The 19299-nt window shown below is 58.7% G+C and overlaps 2 protein-coding genes across 2 annotated transcripts; one reads left to right on the forward strand and one right to left on the reverse strand.

The window, feature by feature from the left end:
- Positions 1–708: 708 nt before the first annotated feature.
- On the reverse strand, positions 709–1716 carry LOC132083181 (basic proline-rich protein-like). Its single transcript, XM_059487747.1, has one exon. It carries the CDS (start codon positions 1714–1716, stop codon positions 709–711), a length of 1008 nt encoding a protein of 335 aa, XP_059343730.1.
- Positions 1706–15390, forward strand: CPNE5 (copine 5). The gene is given in 23 exon segments (XM_059487853.1): positions 1706–1797; positions 3265–3305; positions 3903–3949; positions 5061–5164; positions 5712–5751; positions 5839–5915; positions 7014–7073; positions 7157–7220; positions 7432–7535; positions 7737–7841; positions 8754–8795; positions 9068–9143; positions 9881–9934; positions 10012–10073; positions 10856–10902; positions 11592–11773; positions 12578–12705; positions 12772–12874; positions 13541–13598; positions 13819–13892; positions 15214–15306; positions 15308–15346; positions 15349–15390. Coding segments are annotated over 23 exon segments (1725 nt in total). The 5' UTR covers positions 1706–1714.
- Positions 15391–19299: the final 3909 nt, after the last annotated feature.

Consider the following 19299-nt stretch of genomic DNA (forward strand, 5'->3'; position numbering starts at 1 on the left):
CAGAGTGGTGGTTTTAGGGGGAGGTGGGGGAAATGTCTTTGGTGTAGTGGGGTCTGGGAGGTTGTGAGCCCCCCCGAAAAGGGTTTGTGGGTGCCCTTGGAGGGGTGGGTGTCTCTCTTTGGGGACACGGAGCTCCCAGTGGCCCCACTTCCTGGGCATGCAGAGTGGATGCCAGAGACCCAAATTTACCCCTATTGTGTTGTGTCTGTGTGTCCTCAAAGTTTCCTGGGACACCCCAGAATGTCCCTCTACTATGGACCCGTTGGATCACTGAGCTTTGGGTGGAAAGGGGGGGTTGGTGCTGTCCCCCCAGAGTGGACTCTCCACACAGCACTGGGGACCTTCAAACTGGCAGCGGAGTCCTCAAGCCAGCACACACTGGGTTCTCCCCCAGCACTGGGTAACCCCCGCCCAGCAATGGGTGCCCCCTCTGGCTCTCGATGTCACCCCCCTTGCTCCCAGTGCAGGACCCGGGACAGTACTTGGAGCTGCTGGATGTTACCAGAATGGTGCAGGGGAGGTACTGGGAGCTACTGAAGGATAGCAGAGGACTGGAGGACTCTGCATCTGCAGTTGTGGGGGCTGTGGGGATACTGGGAAGGTTCTGAATAAGGGGGAACTAGGGGGATTGGGACCTCATTCTGTGGAGTGGGTGGTATCGAGAGTGTCACAGGGGGGCGCACTGGGAGTGTCAGAGGGGTGCTGGGGCTACTGGGGAGGGAGCATCGGGGGTCCGGTCTGGGGGTGATCCCGGGGATGGTACCAATGATCCGTGGTGTACCGGGGTCTGGAGGCAGCCTCGGGGCAATCCCAGGGCAGTAGCAGTGGTCTCGGGGTGATCCCGGGGCTGATCATTGGTACCCGCGTCCGGGGGGCACTGAGGATGGGGAGGTGGCACTGGGGACGGTGCAGGGAAAGGCACCGGACTTCCTCGGACTGATGCCGGAGATCTGGGGGTGATGCCGAGGATCTGAGAGCTATCCTGTGGGATAGTACCGGTGGTCCGAGGCGGTCCCGGGAATGGTGAGGCAGCCCGGCGGGCGATGCGGGGGAGGCGGCAGTGGTCAGGGGAGGTACAAGGGATTTGGCGTTGATCCCGGAGCGATCCCGGGAATCTGGGGGGGATGCCGGGGGCAGTACCGGGCTTCTAGGGTGGAACCGGGCTGTGGAATTGATGGGGGGGGCATCCCGGAGATCTGGGGGCGTTTCCGAGGCGGAGCCGGAGGGGTCTCCCGGGCCCGGGAGATACCGGGGATTTGGAAGGAGGCCTGCAGGCGGTGCGAGGGTAGATCGCAGGAATCTGGGGGTGATTCCGAAAATTTCGGGGCGATCCCGGGGGCAGTATCGACGGTCCGTGGTGGTACCGGGGAAGGGGAGGCGGCCTCGGGGGCGATCCCGGAGGCGGTGCCGCGGATCTGGGGACGATCCCGGGGGCGGTCCCGAGCCGGTCCCGGTCTCCCCACTGGCGGTCGCGAAGAAGACTCCGGGCACCCCTCGGTGAGGGGCCGGGGCTGGTGCTGGGAGCCCCGGGCGGTGCCAAAGGCGGTCCCGGTCTCCCGGCGGGTGGTCCCGAAGAAGACTCCGGGGCACTCCCTCGGTGAGGGGCCGGGGCTGGTGCTGGGAGCCCCGGGCGGTGCCAAGGGCGGTCCCGGGGCGGAGCCGATCGCGATCGCGGTGCTGGTGCCAGTGTCGGGGCAGCGACGGAACCCGGGGCATGGCGGGCCTGGGCGCCTCGGAACCGGGCACCGGATCCAGTCCCGTCCCGGCCACTCGCGTGGAACTCACGGTGTCCTGCAGGTAGCGGGGCCGCGGCGGGAGCCGGCAGCGGGCGGCGGGGGCGCGGGGAGGCGCTGGTGCTGGCGTTGGAAGGTGCCGGGAGGCACTGGGTTGCACTGGGTTGCACTGGGGTGTAGCGGTAGCTGCCGTTGGAGGGTGCTGGGATGCACAGAGAGGCACTGGGAAGCACTGGGGAGCGGCGTTGGAGGGTGCTGAGGTACACTGTGAGGGATTGAGATCTCGTGGGATGCACTGGGAAGCATTGGAGAGCTGGGAGCAGATGGCGTTGTAGGGCACTGGGTTGCACTGGAACGCAACGAGACACATTGGGAGGTACTGGAGTGCCACAGCAGCTGGCGTCGAAGGATGCCGGGGTGCACTGTGATGTACTGAGATCCCCTGGGATGCTCTGGGAGGCACTGGAATGCACCGGAGAGTGGGAGCAGTTGGTGTGAATTGCTGAGATGTACTGGAATGCACTGAGATGCTCTGGAAGTCACCGGGAGACACTAGGGAACGGGGTGCAGTCGGCAATGAAGAGCACTGGGAGGCACTGGGAAGCAGGGCAGCTGGCGCTGGAGGCACTGAAATGCATTAGGAGGCACTGGGATTCACTGGAAGACATTGGAATGTGCTAGTGGGCGTTGGGGAGCATGGGGAGTACAGGGAGTGTTGGGTATGGGGACAGAAAGGCACTGGGTAAGCCAAAGGTGCTGAGGGTGCGGGGCACTGAGGGGAGTGGGGGGCATGGAGGGGGCATTTGGGATCTCGGACTGGGAGTGCAAGAAGGTCGGGTTTGGGGGATTCTGGGGATGCAGGGGAGTCAGGTTGGACCCTGTATCCCCTGCACCCCCTGTATCCCTCGCCCACCCTGAAACTCCTGAATCCTCCGGCCAGGCTGCACTGCACCATTGCATCCCTTGTACCCCCTGCCCACCCTGCAGTCCCTGTACCCTCCCCCTGCAACCTGAGGTCTTTTTTTGGTGTCCTGACACATAACTGTACCCCTGACATATGGCACTCTTAACATGTGTCATGCTGTGCACCCTGTGCAGATGTGTCTGTGCACCCCAACGTATGTTGTGGGGCACATCTGGCAGTGCACCCCAACATCCAACCATGCTCACCAACACCTGGTCATCCTCACCAACACTCTGTGGAGCACCCTGACACATGGTTGAGCGCCAAAGCACATGGCCCCCCAACATGTGTCAGACATGCTTTGCACGCCAATCCCTGTCCTGGGGCATACCTGGCTGCGCACACCCTGCCACCCACCCTGTCACAACAGGGCACAACATGTGGCTGTGCACCTACACGACCTGTGGCTGTGCACCTCAACATGGGTTCTGGGGCACATCTTACTGCACAATGGGTACACACAGTCACAGACACAGCCAGGTGCTCACATTCACATTCACATTCACATTCACATTCACATTCACATTCACACACACACTCTCACACTCACTCCTCCCTGCCCCCCAGGCAGCTCCTGGACAGGGATACCTTCTCCAAGTCGGACCCAAGTGAGTGAGGCAGGGGGGATGGGGTGTGTTTTGGCTCTTAGGTGTTTTGGGGAGTTTCTGGGGGGCTTGGGGTCTCCGGAAGGTGTTGAGCACTTAGGGGATTTTTATATCTGTGGGGGGGTTGTGGGTGTCTAGGGGATTGGGGGGATCTCTGAGGTATTTTGGGAGTATCTGGGGGTTCTGGGGGTCTCTGGGAGCATGAGTGTCTCTGGGGAGTCTTGTGGTCTCTGGGGGTTTTTGGGGTCTCTGACATGTTTTGGGAGGTCTCTGGGATTGTTGTGGTTCTATGAGGGTTTGGAGGTCTCAAGGACATTTTGAAGGGTTCTGGGGGTTTTGGGAACACTGGGGAGTGTTGGGGTCTCTGGGGGTTTTGGGTGGTATTTTGGGTTTTGGAGATCTCTGGGGGATTTGGGGACCCTCTGAGGTATTTTGGGGGTGTCTGAGGGAGTTTAGGGGGTTATGGGGGGGTTCGGGGGTGTCTCTGAGGTGTTTTGGGGGCTCTCTGGGGGATTTTGGGAGTCTCTGGGAATGGTGGTGTCTCTAACAGTTTTGGGGGTCTCTGGGGGTGCCTGCCTCCCCTGACCCCTCCCCCTGCAGTCTGTGTGCTGTACACGCAGCGCCCTGGCAGCCACCAATGGCGGGAGGTGAGTGACCCGATTGGTGGGGGGCAGCCAATCAACATGTTGGGCTGTGCTCAGCTGGCCAGTTGGCATGTCAGCCAGCCAATCAAGACATTGGGGTGGTAGCTGGCCAACCAATCATCAGCATGCTGGGGCAATGAATAGTTAGCATGTCTGTGTGCCAACCAGATGGCAAATCAGTCATGATGGCAGCCAGCCAGCCAAGTAGCATGTAAGATTCTGGCCTATCAGCATGTTGGGGTGATGGCCAGATGGCCAATCAGTGTGTTGGGGTGCCAACCAGTTGGCCAGTCACCAGTGAGCAATCAGCATCTTCGGATGCAGCACCTGGACAATGAGCATTCTGGGATGCGGCAGCCATCCAATCAATGCCTGGGGGCAGAGCGATCAGCCAACCAGCATCCTGGGGATCTGGGGAGCAGGTCGAGATGCCAGGCAGCCAGCCAATCAGCTGTCGGCACGCAGCCAGGGCCCCTGTAATTAACAATGTGTTAATTGCGGGGTAATGAGCAGGGCGTGGGACGACCCCGAGGCCCTCCCCGCCCCTGCCCACCCCTTTCCCACACGTGCTCCAGCCCGGGCCTGCTGCCCACCGTTGTCCCACCTTCTCCGCCCACATGTGTCCTCATGTCCTCATGTCCCTGTGTCCCCATGTTTCTATGTCCCCATATCCTCATGTTCCCATGTCCGCAGCTCCATGCCCACGTGTTGTCATGTCCCTGTGTCTCTATGTCACTGTGTCCCCATATCTGTATGTCCCCATGTCCACATTCTCATGTCCCACTGCCCCCATCCCTATGCCCCACCCTCATTCCCATACCCCTGTTTTCTGGTGCTGTTCACACATCCCTGTGTTCCCATGTCTTCATGTCCCTGTGTCTTCATCCCTATGCCCCCATGACTTTGCATCTCCATGTCCCCACATCCCTGTATCTCCCATCCCCCCTGCCCATGTTCTCCTGTTCCCATCCCTATGCCCCCATGTCTCATCATCTCTATGTCCCCATGTCCCCGTGTCCAAATCACCACATCCCCATGTCCCTGTGTTTCCATGTCCCTGTCCTCATCCCATGTTTTCCTGTCACCCTATCTCCACTGTCCCCATATCCCCCAGTTTGGCCGGACCGAGGTCATCGACAATTCCCTGAATCCTGACTTCCTGCACAAGTTTGTCCTCGATTATTGCTTTGAGGAGCGGCAGAATCTGCGCTTTGACCTGTGAGTGGCCCTTGTGGTCCCAGTGTCACCCCCAGTGTCAACACTCTGTCCCCCAGGGTCACCCCCTGGCCACCCTGGCACAGCCCCCCAGGGTGTCCTTGTCCCCATCCTTGTTCTGTCCCCATTCCTGGACCATTACCACCCTTGTTCACATCATTTTCCCTATCATTGTCCTGTCCCATTGTCATGCTTATCCTGGACTGGATAGTCCCCATTCTGTTCCTGTCCCATTCTGTCCCTATCCACATCTCATCCCTGTCCATTCTACAGTCCCCATCCCATCCCATCCCATCCCATCCCATCCCATCCCATCCCATCCCATCCCATCCCATCCCATCCCATCCCTTTACCCATCCTTGTCCCATCCTACCCCTATTCTTTTCCCCATCCCATCCCCACACCTAATCCATCCCTATTTGTGTACCACCCCTCTCTCATCCCATCCCTCCTACTCCCTGTCTCCCTCCCATCCCATCCCTGTCTCCATCCCTGTCCCATCCAAGGCCCTCCTTCCTGTTCCATGCCCACATGTTCCCTCTGCCCCCAGGTATGATGTGGACTCCAAGAGCCCTGACCTCTCCAAGCATGTAAGTGCAGGATCAGTCAGCCCTGCTCTCCTGGCCTCCCTGGGATGGGCATCTACTTGGTGACACCCAGTATTCCTGATCCTGCAGGATTTCCTGGGCCAGGCATTCTGCACTCTGGGGGAGATCGTGGGCTCAGCCGGCAGCCGCCTGGAGAAGCCCCTGACGTGAGCCCCCCCTTTGCCCCAGTGTCCCCATGTCCCACCCAGTGAAGCCCCTGATGTGAGCCCTCTTGTGCCCCAGTATGCCCATGTTCTTCGTAGAGAAGCCCCTGACATGAACCCCCCCAGCCCCAGTGTCCCCATGTCTCTGCCCCCACCCACCTCCCTCCCCTTCCCCAAGAAGCCCCTTGTTTGAGCCTCCACTGTGGTCCAGTATCCCCCAGAGTCCTCAGGGTCCCCATGCCCTGCACTGGAGAAACTCCTGATGGTAGCCGCTCTTGTCCCCAGTGTCCCATGGTCCCTATGTCTCTGCCCCAGGGAAGCTCCCAATGTGAGCAGCCTCCCCCACTGATCCCAATGTCCCCATGACCTCTCCCATGGAGAAGCCCCTGACATGAGTCCTGCCTGTGCCCCAGGGTCCCTGAGGTCACCATGTCCTCTTTGAAGAAAATCTTGGGTTTCTCCAAAACCAGTGTTTTGGAGAAAAGTGGGAAACTCAGTGTCCCCATGTCCCCCCCTGGAGAAGCCCTTGCCATGAACCCCCATGGTCCCAGTGTCCTCATGTCTCCCTAGGTCCCTTTTGGTGTGTCCAGGATGGACCCAGACCTCAGAGCCAACAGTGGCATTTTGGATTGGAAGCGGGGGGAGGGGTGTCTGGCTTCCTTTTTTTTTTTTTTTTTTTTTTTTTTTCTTTTGGGGATGGATTTTGGCAGGAAAGGCATTTTTGGGGGTCTGACTTTTTGGTGGGGTTTGATGGGTCTGGCTTTTTCTTGGGATGGTGGCTTTTGGAGGGAATATGGGTTTGGGGGATCTGGCTTTTGAAGGATCTGGCTTTTAGGGGGGCTCTGGCTTTTGGAAGGGTCTGACTTTTTGGGGCTGGCTTTTTCAGGGGCAGTTTGTTTTGCGGGAATTGACTATTTGTGGGGGCTGAATGTCTTTTGGGGACTGGCTTTTTTGAGGGGAGAAACAGCTTCTTTTTAGGGTGCTGGAATCTGGGGCGGAGCTGGGTGTTTTTTTTTTTTTGTAGACTTCCTTTTTTTGGGAGGGGGGGCTTTTTATTGGGTGGGGATCCCCTCGATCACCCTTCAGCATGTGTCCCTGCAGGATGGGAACAGCCACCATGCATCCCCGGGGCAGAAGACCTGCCCCAGCTGCCTCCCATGGGTAAGTTTTGGGGTGCTCAGTGCGCGGGGGAACCCCCAGGGCACCATGTGTGCCCCCACTCTGCTCACATCTCATCCCGGCAGTGGCATTCCGGGAAAGAAGTGTGGCACCATCATACTCCTCGCTGAAGAGTTGGGAAACTGCCGGGTGAGCCGCGGCAGGGCAGGGGATGGGGTGTAGCTTGGGAACCCCGCAATATCGGGGTTGGCTGAGACACACTAGTCCGCAGATGAGAGTGTGGGCTGTTTATCCATCCTGCCTGTCCTGGATCCCTCCCCTCATGGAGCAGCTGCCCCAAAGGATCCCACCCCTGAGGGGAGTGCAGGGTGGATGATCTCCCCCCGATTCCACCCCCCAGGACGTGGCCACACTCCAATTCTGTGCCAACAAACTGGATAAGAAGGATTTCTTCGGAAAATCTGACCCCTTCATGGTCTTCTACCGCAGCAACGAAGACGGAACGTGAGTGACCCCCCTTCAAAACTGCAGTGACCCTCCCACACCTCATGGGAGGGCTCAGCCCCAGCACAGGACACCTCTACGTCCCCATGGGCTGGCATTGGCGGGGGTGTCTAAAAATCCTCACTGCACTGTGGGGGTGACAGACTTGGGGGCTGTTGGGCTGGGGGAGTGACTCCCTTTTACTCCTTGTCTTTCCCCCAGTTTCACCATCTGCCACAAGACAGAAGTGGTGCGGAACACACTGAACCCCGTCTGGGCAGCCTTTGCCATTCCTGTGCGTGCCCTCTGCAATGGGGACCATGACCGGTGAGTGTCAGGGGACTGCTACCCCCTGCACCCCCTCTTCGGCCCCAAAGACCTCCTTTTCCCTCTTCCCCCCATCTCTAGGATCCACTAACCCTAACCCTGAACCCCCTTCTCCCATCTCTGTCATACCCGGGAACCACCTGCACTCCCATCTTTGTGGTCCTCTGAGACCCCCTGAACCACCTTCCTCCCATCTCTATGGGCCCTCAGGACCCCCTTTTCCTTCTTTCCCCCATCTCCCAGGTCCTCCAGGAACCCCTGCACCCCATGTCCCTATCTCTGTGGTACCTCTGGACTCTCAGAGCCTCCCTCACTCCATGTCCATGGTATCCCAGGATCCCCTTCCCCTCTCTCTGCAGTCCCCCAGAATCCCTTCCCCTGTGTCTGTGGTACCTCAGGACCCTCTTTACCCCCTTCTCCTCATCTCTGTGGTACCTCAGGACCCCCTGCAGTGCTTCCACCTTCTCTGTGGCCCCATGAGACACCCTCTGTGGCCACCTCAACTCCCAGAACCCCTTCCCCTTTCTCTGTGGTACCAGTAGCACACCCCCGCCCCCTTCGTGTTACCCACTTTTGCCCTTTTGCCTCAGTTTACCCATCTGGGCAATGGGCATCACAGCTGTCACCGAGCTATTCCTCCCCCCCTGCGCCCCCGCCCCAATCCCAAACCAGTGTCATCAGCTACTGTCCTGGCAAAAATCTCTTCACACTGCTTTGGCCCCACGTTGAACGTTGCTGTGGCAACGATGGATAAAAATATCCTGAGGAGGAGAAGGAAGCAGGAAAAAGCCCACAGAGGCGTCAAAACAAATCCCACAGGGAGCGGGGGGTTGTGTGTGACGGGTCCCCAGGGGAGGGGGGGGGAGAGGTTGGGATTTGGGGGTGTCAGTGACCCCCCCCTCTGCCTTGCAGAGCCATCAAGGTGGAGGTATATGACTGGGACCGTGATGGCAGGTGAGCTGTGTGTGGTCCTGGAGACCCTCCACACCCTGGACCTGCACCCCTCAGGTGACAGGGATCCCCTCCCCCCGCTGTATCCCTGGGGAGATGGAGCCTGCCCCCACCTCGGTTGATGGGAATCCCCCCCGGCTATTCGGGACTCTGGCTGATGGGAAACCTCCTGGGCAATGGGAAGCCCCCCGTCCCCACACCACTGACTGGTGGGGATCCCCCTGAGTAATGGGAACCTCCCTAACCGGACTGATGGAGATTCACTGGCTGTGCAGCCACGACTTCATCGGGGAGTTCACCACCAGTTATCGGGAGCTGTCACGAGGCCAGAGCCGCTTCAACGTGTATGAGGTGAGGGGGGATGGGTACATGGGCATGGGGGTCCTGCACCACTCCCCATGGAGGTCAAGGTCCCACTGCTGCACCCCCAGATGTCACAGTCCCCAGGGACCCTGTGCTGCACCTCTGTGTCTTGGGGTCTTAACACTGCACCCCTTGGGTGTTATGGTCCCCAGGGTCTGTCCCTCTGCTGTACCTCTGTGTGCCGGGGTCTATGTGTAGGTGCTACATACCCCAGGATTCCCGTGATGCAATCCTGGGATGTTATGGTCGCCAGGGTCCCTCCCAACCCTGCACCCTGCTGTGCCATATACCCAAGGGTCCCTCTCCTGCACTCTGAGTTGCAGTGATGCCCAGGGTCCTCATGCTTCAGCCATAGAGGTTTACAGTCCCCATGATTCCCTGTGCTACAGCCTAGGGTGTTGGGATCCCCACACTGCATCCCTGGGGTGTTATGGTTCCCCTGCTGCACCCTGGGGTGCAGCACCCACAGCTGCTCCCTTGAGGGTCCCCAGCCCCCACCATGGATCTACAATCACCAGGGTTCCCACATGCACCCCTGGGTGTCACAGCCCACCATGTGCTTCTCAAGGTCCCTCTCTGCAACTCAGCACAGTGCTCCCACTGCTGCCTCCCAGAGTATTCTGTGCCCCCCTGTCTCCCTGGATGTGACAGTCCGTTACACTGCTCCCTGGGGCCTCCTGTCCCTGTGAGAAGCAGCCCCCTTCCCTCTCCTCTCATCCTTGCAGGTGGTGAACCCCCGGAAGAAGATGAAGAAGAAGAAGTACCTGAACTCTGGGACAGTGAGGATGGGGATGTGCGGAGGGGGAGGACACAGGGGGAGTGGGCGCTTCCTCCCCTGAGTCCCATGTCCCCACAGGTGACACTGCTGTCCTTCACTGTGGAGGCTGAGCACACCTTCCTGGACTACATCAGGGGCGGGTGAGCAGGGGGTCCGCAGCACCTCCAGCTGCACTTTTGAGGATCCTGAACACCCCCAGCTCCTTCCTTGGGAGTACCCAGCACTCTGACCTGCTCCCTCAAGGGCAGAGAATCCCCAACATACCCAGCCTCTACTTCACTGGCAGGGCAGTCCCCAGGACTGCCATCTCCTCCCTTGGAGGTCCCCAGTTCCCACTGCTGCTCCCTCGGGGATGGAGGGGAGGGGTGGATGATGTTCCTGCTCTCCTCAGCTCCTCCCTGGGGGATCCCCAGCACCCCCAGTTGCTCCACTGGGGGATCCTCAGCACACCTAGCTCCTCCATTGGGGGTCTCAGCACTCCCACCAAGATGCCTCCTTGAGGGGTAGGCTGTCCCCATCACCCACAGCTGCTTCACTGGTAGTCCCCAGAACCCACAATTGCTCCCTTTAGAAGTCTCCAGCACTTCCAACAGCTTTGGGATCCCCAGCACCCACAGTTGCTCCTTTGGGGAAAGAGGATCCCCACCACTCCCATCTTCTTCATTGTGAATCCTCAGCACCCCACCCAGATGCTCCCTCATGGGCAGGGGCTCCCCAGCACCCCCAAATTGGTCATTTGGGGCTCCTCAGAACCCGCAGCCACTCCTTTAGGTGCAGCACTGACACCTCAGTGCAGGGACACTTGGGGGTGCTCTGAATTGTGATATGGGTGCATCCAGTCCAGCCTGTGGCCAGAGGGGTGCCCCACTCCAAACCCACAAGTCACCCCCTATGTCACCCCAAGGCCACTTTAACCCCCCAGGACCCAACTCAACTTCACAGTGGCCATAGACTTCACGGCATCCAATGGTGAGTGGCAACTGTGTCCCCCCTGAGGGATTTATTTGGGACAGTTGTAACCAGTTTGGTGTCATGGTGGTGTCATCCTTGTCACCAACTTGGGAACATGGTGTTGTTGTCCTTGTGTTGGGGACATGGTCACGTCTCCCTTGTCACTGGGTTGGGGACCCAGTGGCGTCTCCCTTGTCGCTCCCTTGGGTTGGGGTCATGATGGCGTTGTCCTTATCGTGGGTTTGGGGCCATGGTGGTGTTATTTTTGTCACTGTATTGGCACTACAGTGGTGTCATACTTGTCACCAGCTGTCTCTGGGTTGGGGATTTGGCGCCATCATCACCACTGAGTTTGGGACAGTGGTATCATTCTTGTCACTGGCTGAGGTCATGGCAATGTCTTCCTTGTCACTGTTGGTTCCATGGTGGTGTCATCCTTGTCACCAGCTGTCACCAGGTTGGGGACATGGTGGCATCACCTTTGTCACCAAGTTGGGAATATGGTGGTGTCACCCTTGTCACTGGGTTGGGGATGTGGTGGCATTTGGAGACATGGTGGGATCATCCTTGTCCTTGTAACAATGTTGGGGATGACATCATCCGTGCCACTGGGTTGGGGCCATAGTGGTGCCATGGTTGTGGGAATGCTGGGGGTGTTATGGGGGTGCTGGGGGGCTGTGGGGGTGCTGAGGCCCATGCCTGTGCAGGGAACCCCTCACAGCCCACGTCCCTGCACTACCTGAGCCCCTTCCAGCTGAATGCCTACAGCCTGGCACTGAGGGCTGTGGGGGACATCATCCAAGACTACGACAGTGACAAAATCTTCCCAGCCCTTGGCTTTGGTGCCAAGGTCCCCCCGGATGGGCACGTGTCCCACGAGTTCCCACTGGTGAGGGGCCAAGGCAGGACAGGACTGCGGATGAAGGGTGGTGTCCTTGTCATGCAGTTGGGGCCATGGTGGAGTCATCCTGTCATGTTGTTTGGGACATGGAGGGACATTGTCCTTGGGTTGGGGCTGTGGTGGTGTGATCCTCGTCACTGGTCTGGGGCCATGGCAGTGTCATCCTTATCATCAGGTTAGGAAGGGGCTTGGTGTTGTCACCAGTTTGGGGTCATAGTGGTCTCATCCTTGATCACCAAGTTAGGTATATGGTGTGTTTGGGTTGGATCTGGACTGGGGATGTGGTGGTATCATCCTTATCATTGGGCTGGGAACATAGTGGCATCATCATTTTGTGACTGGTTTGGGGTCATGGCAGTGTCACCAGGTTGGAGACATAGTAGTATCATCCTTGTCACCAGGTTCAGGATGTGGTGGTGTGGTCTTTGTCACTGTGCTGGGCATACAATGATGTTGTCCTTGTCACCTATTCTCACTGTGTTGGGGCCATAGTGGTATCATTCTTCTCACTGGGTTGGGGATGTGGTGGTGTCATCCTTGTCTTGGGTTGGGAACATAGTGGCATCATCATTTTGTCACTGGGTTGGGGCCATGGCAGTATCATCCTTGACACTGAGTTGGGAACATGTTGGTGTCTCCCTTGTCACCACATTGTGGACATAGTGGCATCATCCTTGTCAGCATTTGGGGGCCACAGCAATGCCATCTTTGTCTGTGGGTTGGGTGCATGGTGTCACCCTGTCCATGGGTGGGGGCTGTGGTGTCACTGTGCTCCTGGTCACCCTGTGGCAGAATGGGGATGCATCAAACCCGGCATGTCATGGCATTGCGGGGGTGCTGGAGGCGTATCAGCGCAGCCTGCGCCATGTCCAGCTCTACGGCCCCACCAACTTTGCCCCTGTCGTCAACCATGTTGCCCGGTAAGAGGGGCCCCATGCCCTGGGGTGGGGTCCCTGTGTCCTCGGCGTCACGCAGGGTCCCCCTAGCTCGGCAGCCACGGTGCTGGACGGATCCCAGTACTTTGTCCTCCTCATCATCACTGATGGTGTCATCTCTGACATGGCCCAGACCAAGGAGGCCATTGTCAATGTGAGACCCTCATAGTGGCATTGGGGTGGGTGGTGGCACCCCTGGGTGCTGGGAACTAGGGACCCTTGGGTGATGGGGGCAGTGGAGAGGGACTGGGACCCTTGAGGGGGCAGGAAAGGATGGAGACCCCTGGGTGCTGGGGGGTTGAGGAGGAGCTAGAAGGGGGATAGGAGGGGGCTTGGACTCCTGGATTCTGAGGGGTTGGGGTGATTGGGACCCTTTGGGTGATGGGATGGGTGAAGAGGAGCTGGGACCCTGAAGCTGAGAGGAAAGGGGTGGGTTGCGACCCTTGCATACTGGAGGGGTGGGGAAGGGGCTGGGAGCCCTGGGTGCTGGGGGGGATGTGGACCCCTGGGTGCTGGAGGTAGTGAGGAGGGACTGGGACCATTGAGAGGTGGGAAAGGGCTTGGACCCCCAGGGTTTGATGTGCAGGGGTGTCTGGAACCCCTGGGTGCTGCAAAGGGACTGGGAAGTTCCTGGAACCCCCCGGTGCCATTGGGGAGGTCTGAGACCTTTGGGTGATGGGGGAGGGGTGGGTAGGGGACTGGAATCCTTGGGGGAGGGGGTGTTGGCACCCCCGGGTGCTGCAGGGAGCGGGGGGATGGCTCATTTGGTGGCAGCATCATTAAATTTCATGGGACTCCCTTTACTCCCTGGCTCCCTCAGGCTGCCAAATTGCCCATGTCCATTATCATCGTGGGGGTTGGCCAGGCCGAGTTTGATGGTAAGATCTGGGGGCTGGAGGGAACTAGGGGAAGGCTGAGGGGATGGGGGTGGGGTCCCTTGGCCACTGAACTATGAGTTGAATGTGTCAGCATATGAATGGGCTCAGCATACCCCAGCTTGGGGGTTCTGGGTGTGGGGTTGAGAGGGACATAATGGGATCTCATCCTGGGATGGGGGGCACTAGGGTGCTCCTGACCTCCCCCCTACATTGCCCCCAGCCATGGTGGAGCTAGATGGGGATGACATCCGCATCTCTTCCCGTGGCAAAGTGGCTGAGCGTGATATTGTCCAGGTAACCAACCTCACCAATGAGGAATTTGGGGACCCCCTCCCAGCCCACCCAGCAGGGTGGTGGTGGGAAGGTGCCCTGGGGAGCTCAAATCAGCCCCATCACTCCTGGAGTGCACTTGGTGGGACTGGTATGGAGGGATGATAAGGTGAACTGGGATATAGGAGGGGCACTGGGACACGGGGATGCAATGGGTTTGGGATGTACGTAGATGGGGGGATGCACGGGGATTTGGGGGTGCACTGGCACATGGTAGGGGCACTTCACTGGGAAAAGAGGGTGCCCTGGGACTTGGGATGTACCTTGGAATGAGGGTGCACTGGGACATGGGAGTGTATTAGGATATGGGAAGCACTGAGCCATGAAGGAGACAATAGCATGTGAAAGGAAGTTTACTGGGAAATAGTGGGGGGGTTGGAATTGGGATGTCAGACATGTTCCGGGACACAGAAGCAGTGCACTGTGACATGGGAGGGATGCACTGGGAAAAAGGAGTGCACTGGGGTTTGGAATGTACCTCAGTGGAGGGAAACACTGGGACATTGGGTGCACTGGGTACATGTTGGAGGCCTTCACTGGGAAAAGTGGATACACTGAGATTTGGAATGGGGGTGCAGTGGGACATGGAGGTCTATCAGGATATGGGGGGCACTTTGGCATGAAGGGGGTTGGTACTGGGAAAAGGGGGGACACTGGGATGTGGGGAGCACTGGGACATGGAGGGGCATATACTGGAATATGTAGTTGCACTGGGACATGAAAAGGGCGTGTACCAAGACATTCTGGGGGGGCTGTGCTGTGAAAAAAGGGTGCAGTGAGACTTAGGATGTTCCTGGATGTGGGGGGAAGCCCAGATCATTAGCAGGCAGGAACATTGGGACATTGGAGGGAGGTAATGGGATGTGGGATGCACCTGGATGTGGGGGGCACTGGGACATGAGGAGGGTGTGCTGGCAAAGGAAGGGGGCACTGGGGCACCAGGATGGACCCGGATGGGGGGAGCACTGGGACATGGGGTGTATTGGGAAACAGGAAGAGACACTGGGATGTAGGGGCTGTGGGAAATTGGAGGCACTAGGATATGGAGGGGCATTGGGGCTTGGGATGCACATGGATGTGGGGGTGCCCTGGGACATAAAGAGGGCTGTATTGGAAAATGGGGAACATTGGGATATGGGAGTACATTAGGACATGGAGGGGGGTTACCAGGATGGGGGGCGTGGCACTGTGTCTTAGTATGTACCTGGATGTGAGGGACACTGAGACTGGGGCCTTCCCGGTCCTGGACCCCCTCAATCGCTCTGCCCCCCCTGTGCCCCCCCAGTTTGTTCCATTTCGTGACTACATGACGGGGGGTCCTGGTGCGGGGCTGAGCATGGCAGGGCTGGCACGAGAAGTCCTCGCTGAGATTCCCGACCCAGCTCCTCTCTTACATGAAGGCACGGGGCATAAAACCACACCCCCATCCCCTCCCATGTCCCCTGAAACCCTCCCACCCTGACTGTTCACTCCCAACACACCATGTCCCTTCATCTACCCCATGACCCTGTATCAGGGATCAAAGGCATACTCTGTCAGGGACCTGGGACTGGAGGTCCCTCTCCTCCTTTCCACAACCTTGGGGTCCCCTCCCCAATCCAGGTTCCCACCACCACACCCATAAACCAGCTTTTGGGTTTCTCGGGGGAATTGGGATGGTGTTGCCTGAGCATTCTTGGCCCATGGGGCTGACCCTTTACCCATCCAGGACCTTCCTGCCCCCAGAAGAGTAGCAGGGGGTCTTCAGCAGCCTGACCAGAAAGCTGGGGTGCGCAGGAGCCTCCACCAAATGTGGAGTGCCCCCGTAGCATGATGCATGACCCCTCGTCACCTCACTAGCCTCCCTAAATCCATGGTTCTCCTACATTACCTGGGCTGATCCCAGTGGGGTCCCCCAGTGTTTTGATGTTCTCACTTGCTGTGTCGCCTGTGTCCATGTGGGTTGTATGAGTTGCCTTAAATCGCAATAAATTATTGTGGCTTTAATTACAGCCCCCTCCCCTGGGATGCTCAAGCATCTCCCCTAAAAGGTGGCCCTGCCCTGGCTGTATGTGTAACCCTCCAATGTGTGACCCTCCCCAGCTGTGGGACACCTCCCAGGACTGTGATAACTCCCCCTGCTCAGCTGTGTGACTCCCCCACTCCAGCTATGACCCCCTCAGCTCTGTCCCCTCCGCACCTGTGATCCCCTCCAAGCTGTGACAGCCCAGCCCTGAACCCTCCCCAGCTGTGTGATCCCCCACACACTGTGTGAACCCCCTCAAATGTATGAACCCCCCAGCTCTGACAGCCCCAGCAGTGTGATGCTGATATCCCCTGGCTGTGTGTGATGCCCCCACACGCTGTAACCCCCTCAGGCTTTGGCATGCCCCCCAGGTCTAACTCCTCACCACGTGTGTGTGACATTGCCCTCAGTGCATGACCCCCAAAATTGCAAAATACACAGAAACCGCCTGGGGCAGGGGAGAGTTGGGTTATTTACAGGACTCTGCTCCCCTGCACCCCAAAACTGTTTGAAGAGGGCCTTGGGAAGTCAGGGGGGCTCACAAGAGACCCCATACTCCAATCAGGGGGTCATAAAGCTTCTGGAAACCCAACTGGGAGATCGCAGAGACCCCATATCCCACTGGGGGGTTCACAAAGTATCCACATCTCAGTTATAGGGGTCACAAAGTCCTCACACTCTACTTTAGGGTAACAAAGCACACCCCAACTGTGTCTGTGGGGTCTCATAAAGCCCTCCATCCTGAAGGGGAGGAGGGATCACAAAGTGCCTACACTCCAGCTTGGGAGAGGGTTATAAAACCCCTGCACCCAAATTGAGGGAGTCAGAGACATCCCAGCTGGGTGAGGTTGCAAAGTGCCTATCCCCCAGCTTGGGGGTCACAAAGCCCCTCCACTCCAATGGGGAGATGAAAAGGCTTCCTTCCCCTGGCTGGGAGGTGGGGGTTGTTTTAGGCCCCTATGTCCCTCTCCAAAAGAAGTGGCTTTCCAATGTAAGGAAGGGGATTGTACCAGTGCTGAGACCATACCGGTCGGCAGGTACTGGGGGAGAAACCCCATGTTGGGGTAGCTGCTCTCACTCCCCCCTTCCTGCACCCCTTCAGGCTGTGGGGCCCTCCAGATCCCCAAACTGCTTTGAGATTCCATTCTTTATTGCTGCATTTCCCTCGGCCAAGGTCAGCCCAAGGGAAACCAGCACAGATCCCAGGGGGCACAGACCCTAACTGGCACACCAAAAGACGGGGAGCCTCCTCAGACCAGGCAGTGCGAGAGGCCTCCTATTGTTGTGGAGAGCAACAGGAGGGGAGAAAGTCCCTGAAACCCCCCATAGCAGGGCTGACACGACGGGTGTCATCTTCACCCAGCGGATGTTAGGGGTTGCTCATGGAAATAAACCACTCCAAATAAAGGGGAAGGAGGGGCAGATGAGGCTGCATGTATGTCTCCTGCAGAAGAGCAGGGAGAAGATCCTTAACTGTTTGGGGGAGCTCACCTTGTTTTTGTGAGGAGGCCTTGTCAGTTTGCAGGGGTGCCTGACTGTTTGGGAAGGTCGTTGCCTGTCTGGGCGAACCCACTATAAGGGGGGAGGGCCCAGCAAGGCATCTCCAGAGGCTGCTGCTCCAGGAAATCCTGAGGAGAGACATGATTATCATACATCCAGGTTCCTCCACATTATCCATTGGGCCTTCCCCAAATACTAACCTCTTTAGAATCAACGTGGAAAAAAAACTTGGGTTAGGATTAGGATTGGGGATTATGGTTAGGGATTAGGTTTAGTGTGAGGGTTAATTCTCCATTCAGATTTCTGTCTAAAGCTTACTCAGAAATGTTCCACTGGGGGTTGTCCGTACCACAACAGCCTCGGATCGGAAGGTGGGGATGTGTGCTGGAGTAAACTCCGCAGCAAAAGCCTTCCTCCTAAAAGACGGCAGAATCTTAAAAACTCTCCTTAAGGCCATCTCTGCTGATGAATTGCTGAAAATCGAAACGTGTGCTTCATCTCAGCCGAGTACATAAAATACGACAAACTCGTGCCACAAGGCTCAGGCCCCGGGCCGGCCGCCCCCGTGCCGCCCTCGAGGCCTTGCCCGACGCCTTCGCGCGCCGCCTCCGCGGCCGTGCCGCGCCTGCTGCCGGCGCTGCGCCTGCCTACGGCCCTGGGACCACTGCGCTCTGCTGTGCCTGCAGGCCGCTCCTGCCGACAGGCGAAAGGGACTCTGCATGTCCGGCCGCCCTTGGCCGCCTGACCCTGCTCTTGGCGCCTCGCCAAATCCGCCCCGCGCCCGGGCCCGGCGGCACCTCCCCGCCGGCCGCCGCCTCTCCTCCTTGCTCTGTTTGGATTGATCCGAAGCTGCCGGAGCTCCAGGAGCCTTTGGACACCGCTCCCAGGGATGCACAGGCTGCCCTTGTTGGGCTGTCTGTACAGGGCCAGGGGCTACACTCCATGATTCTGCTGGCTCCCTCCCAGCTTAGACCCTTCCGCAATTCTCACCCTTTGGCTCAGCCTTTGTGTCCCTTCGAGGCACTGGCAGAGCTGTTGGGGACAGGGCAGGAGCAGGGCAGCCCCCAGCGTTCCCCTGTGTGTGTGTGACACCCCAGCAGTGACAGCCCCAGCGTTCCTGTGTGTGACACCCCAGCGGTGACAGCCCCAGCGTTGCCCTATGTGTGACACCCCAGCAGTGACAGCCCCAGCGTTTGCCCTGTGTGTGACACCCCAGCAGTGACAGCCCCAGCGTTCCTTTGTGTGACACCCCAGCGGTGACAGCCCCAGCGTTGCCCTATGTGTGACACCCCAGCAGTGACAGCCCCAGCGTTGCCCTGTGTGTGACACCCCAGCAGTGACAGCCCCAGCGTTCCTGTGTGTGACACCCCAGCGGTGACAGCCCCAGCGTTGCCCTGTGTGTGACACCCCAGCAGTGACAGCCCCAGCGTTGCCCTGTGTGTGACACCCCAGCAGTGACAGCCCCAGCGTTCCTGTGTGTGACACCCCAGCGGTGACAGCCCCCAGCGTTGCCCTATGTGTGACACCCCAGCGGTGACAGCCCCAGCGTTGCCCTGTGTGTGACACCCCAGCAGTGACAGCCCCAGCGTTCCTGTGTGTGACACCCCAGCGGTGACAGCCCTAGCTTTGCCCTATGTGTGACACCCCAGCAGTGACAGCCCCAGCGTTGCCCTGTGTGTGACACGCCAGCAATGACAGCTCCAGGATTCCCCTGTCTGTGACACTCCAGCGGTGACAGCCCCAGCATTGCCCTGTGTGTGACACTCCAGCGGTGACAGCCCCAGCGTTCCCTCCCTGGAGACGCTTCAAGGACGCGCCCACAGCCACGGCCAGTCAATGAACTGACCGGCCAATGAACACCCTGGC

Source organism: Ammospiza nelsoni, chromosome 23 (assembly GCF_027579445.1).
Source record: "Ammospiza nelsoni isolate bAmmNel1 chromosome 23, bAmmNel1.pri, whole genome shotgun sequence".
NCBI classification, from domain to species: Eukaryota; Metazoa; Chordata; class Aves; order Passeriformes; family Passerellidae; genus Ammospiza; species Ammospiza nelsoni.

Coding starts and splice junctions, on each gene's coding strand:
- LOC132083181 (XM_059487747.1), bottom strand. CDS start 1,716: ATGCCCCGGGTTCCGTCGCTGCCCCGACACTGGCACCAGCACCGCGAT.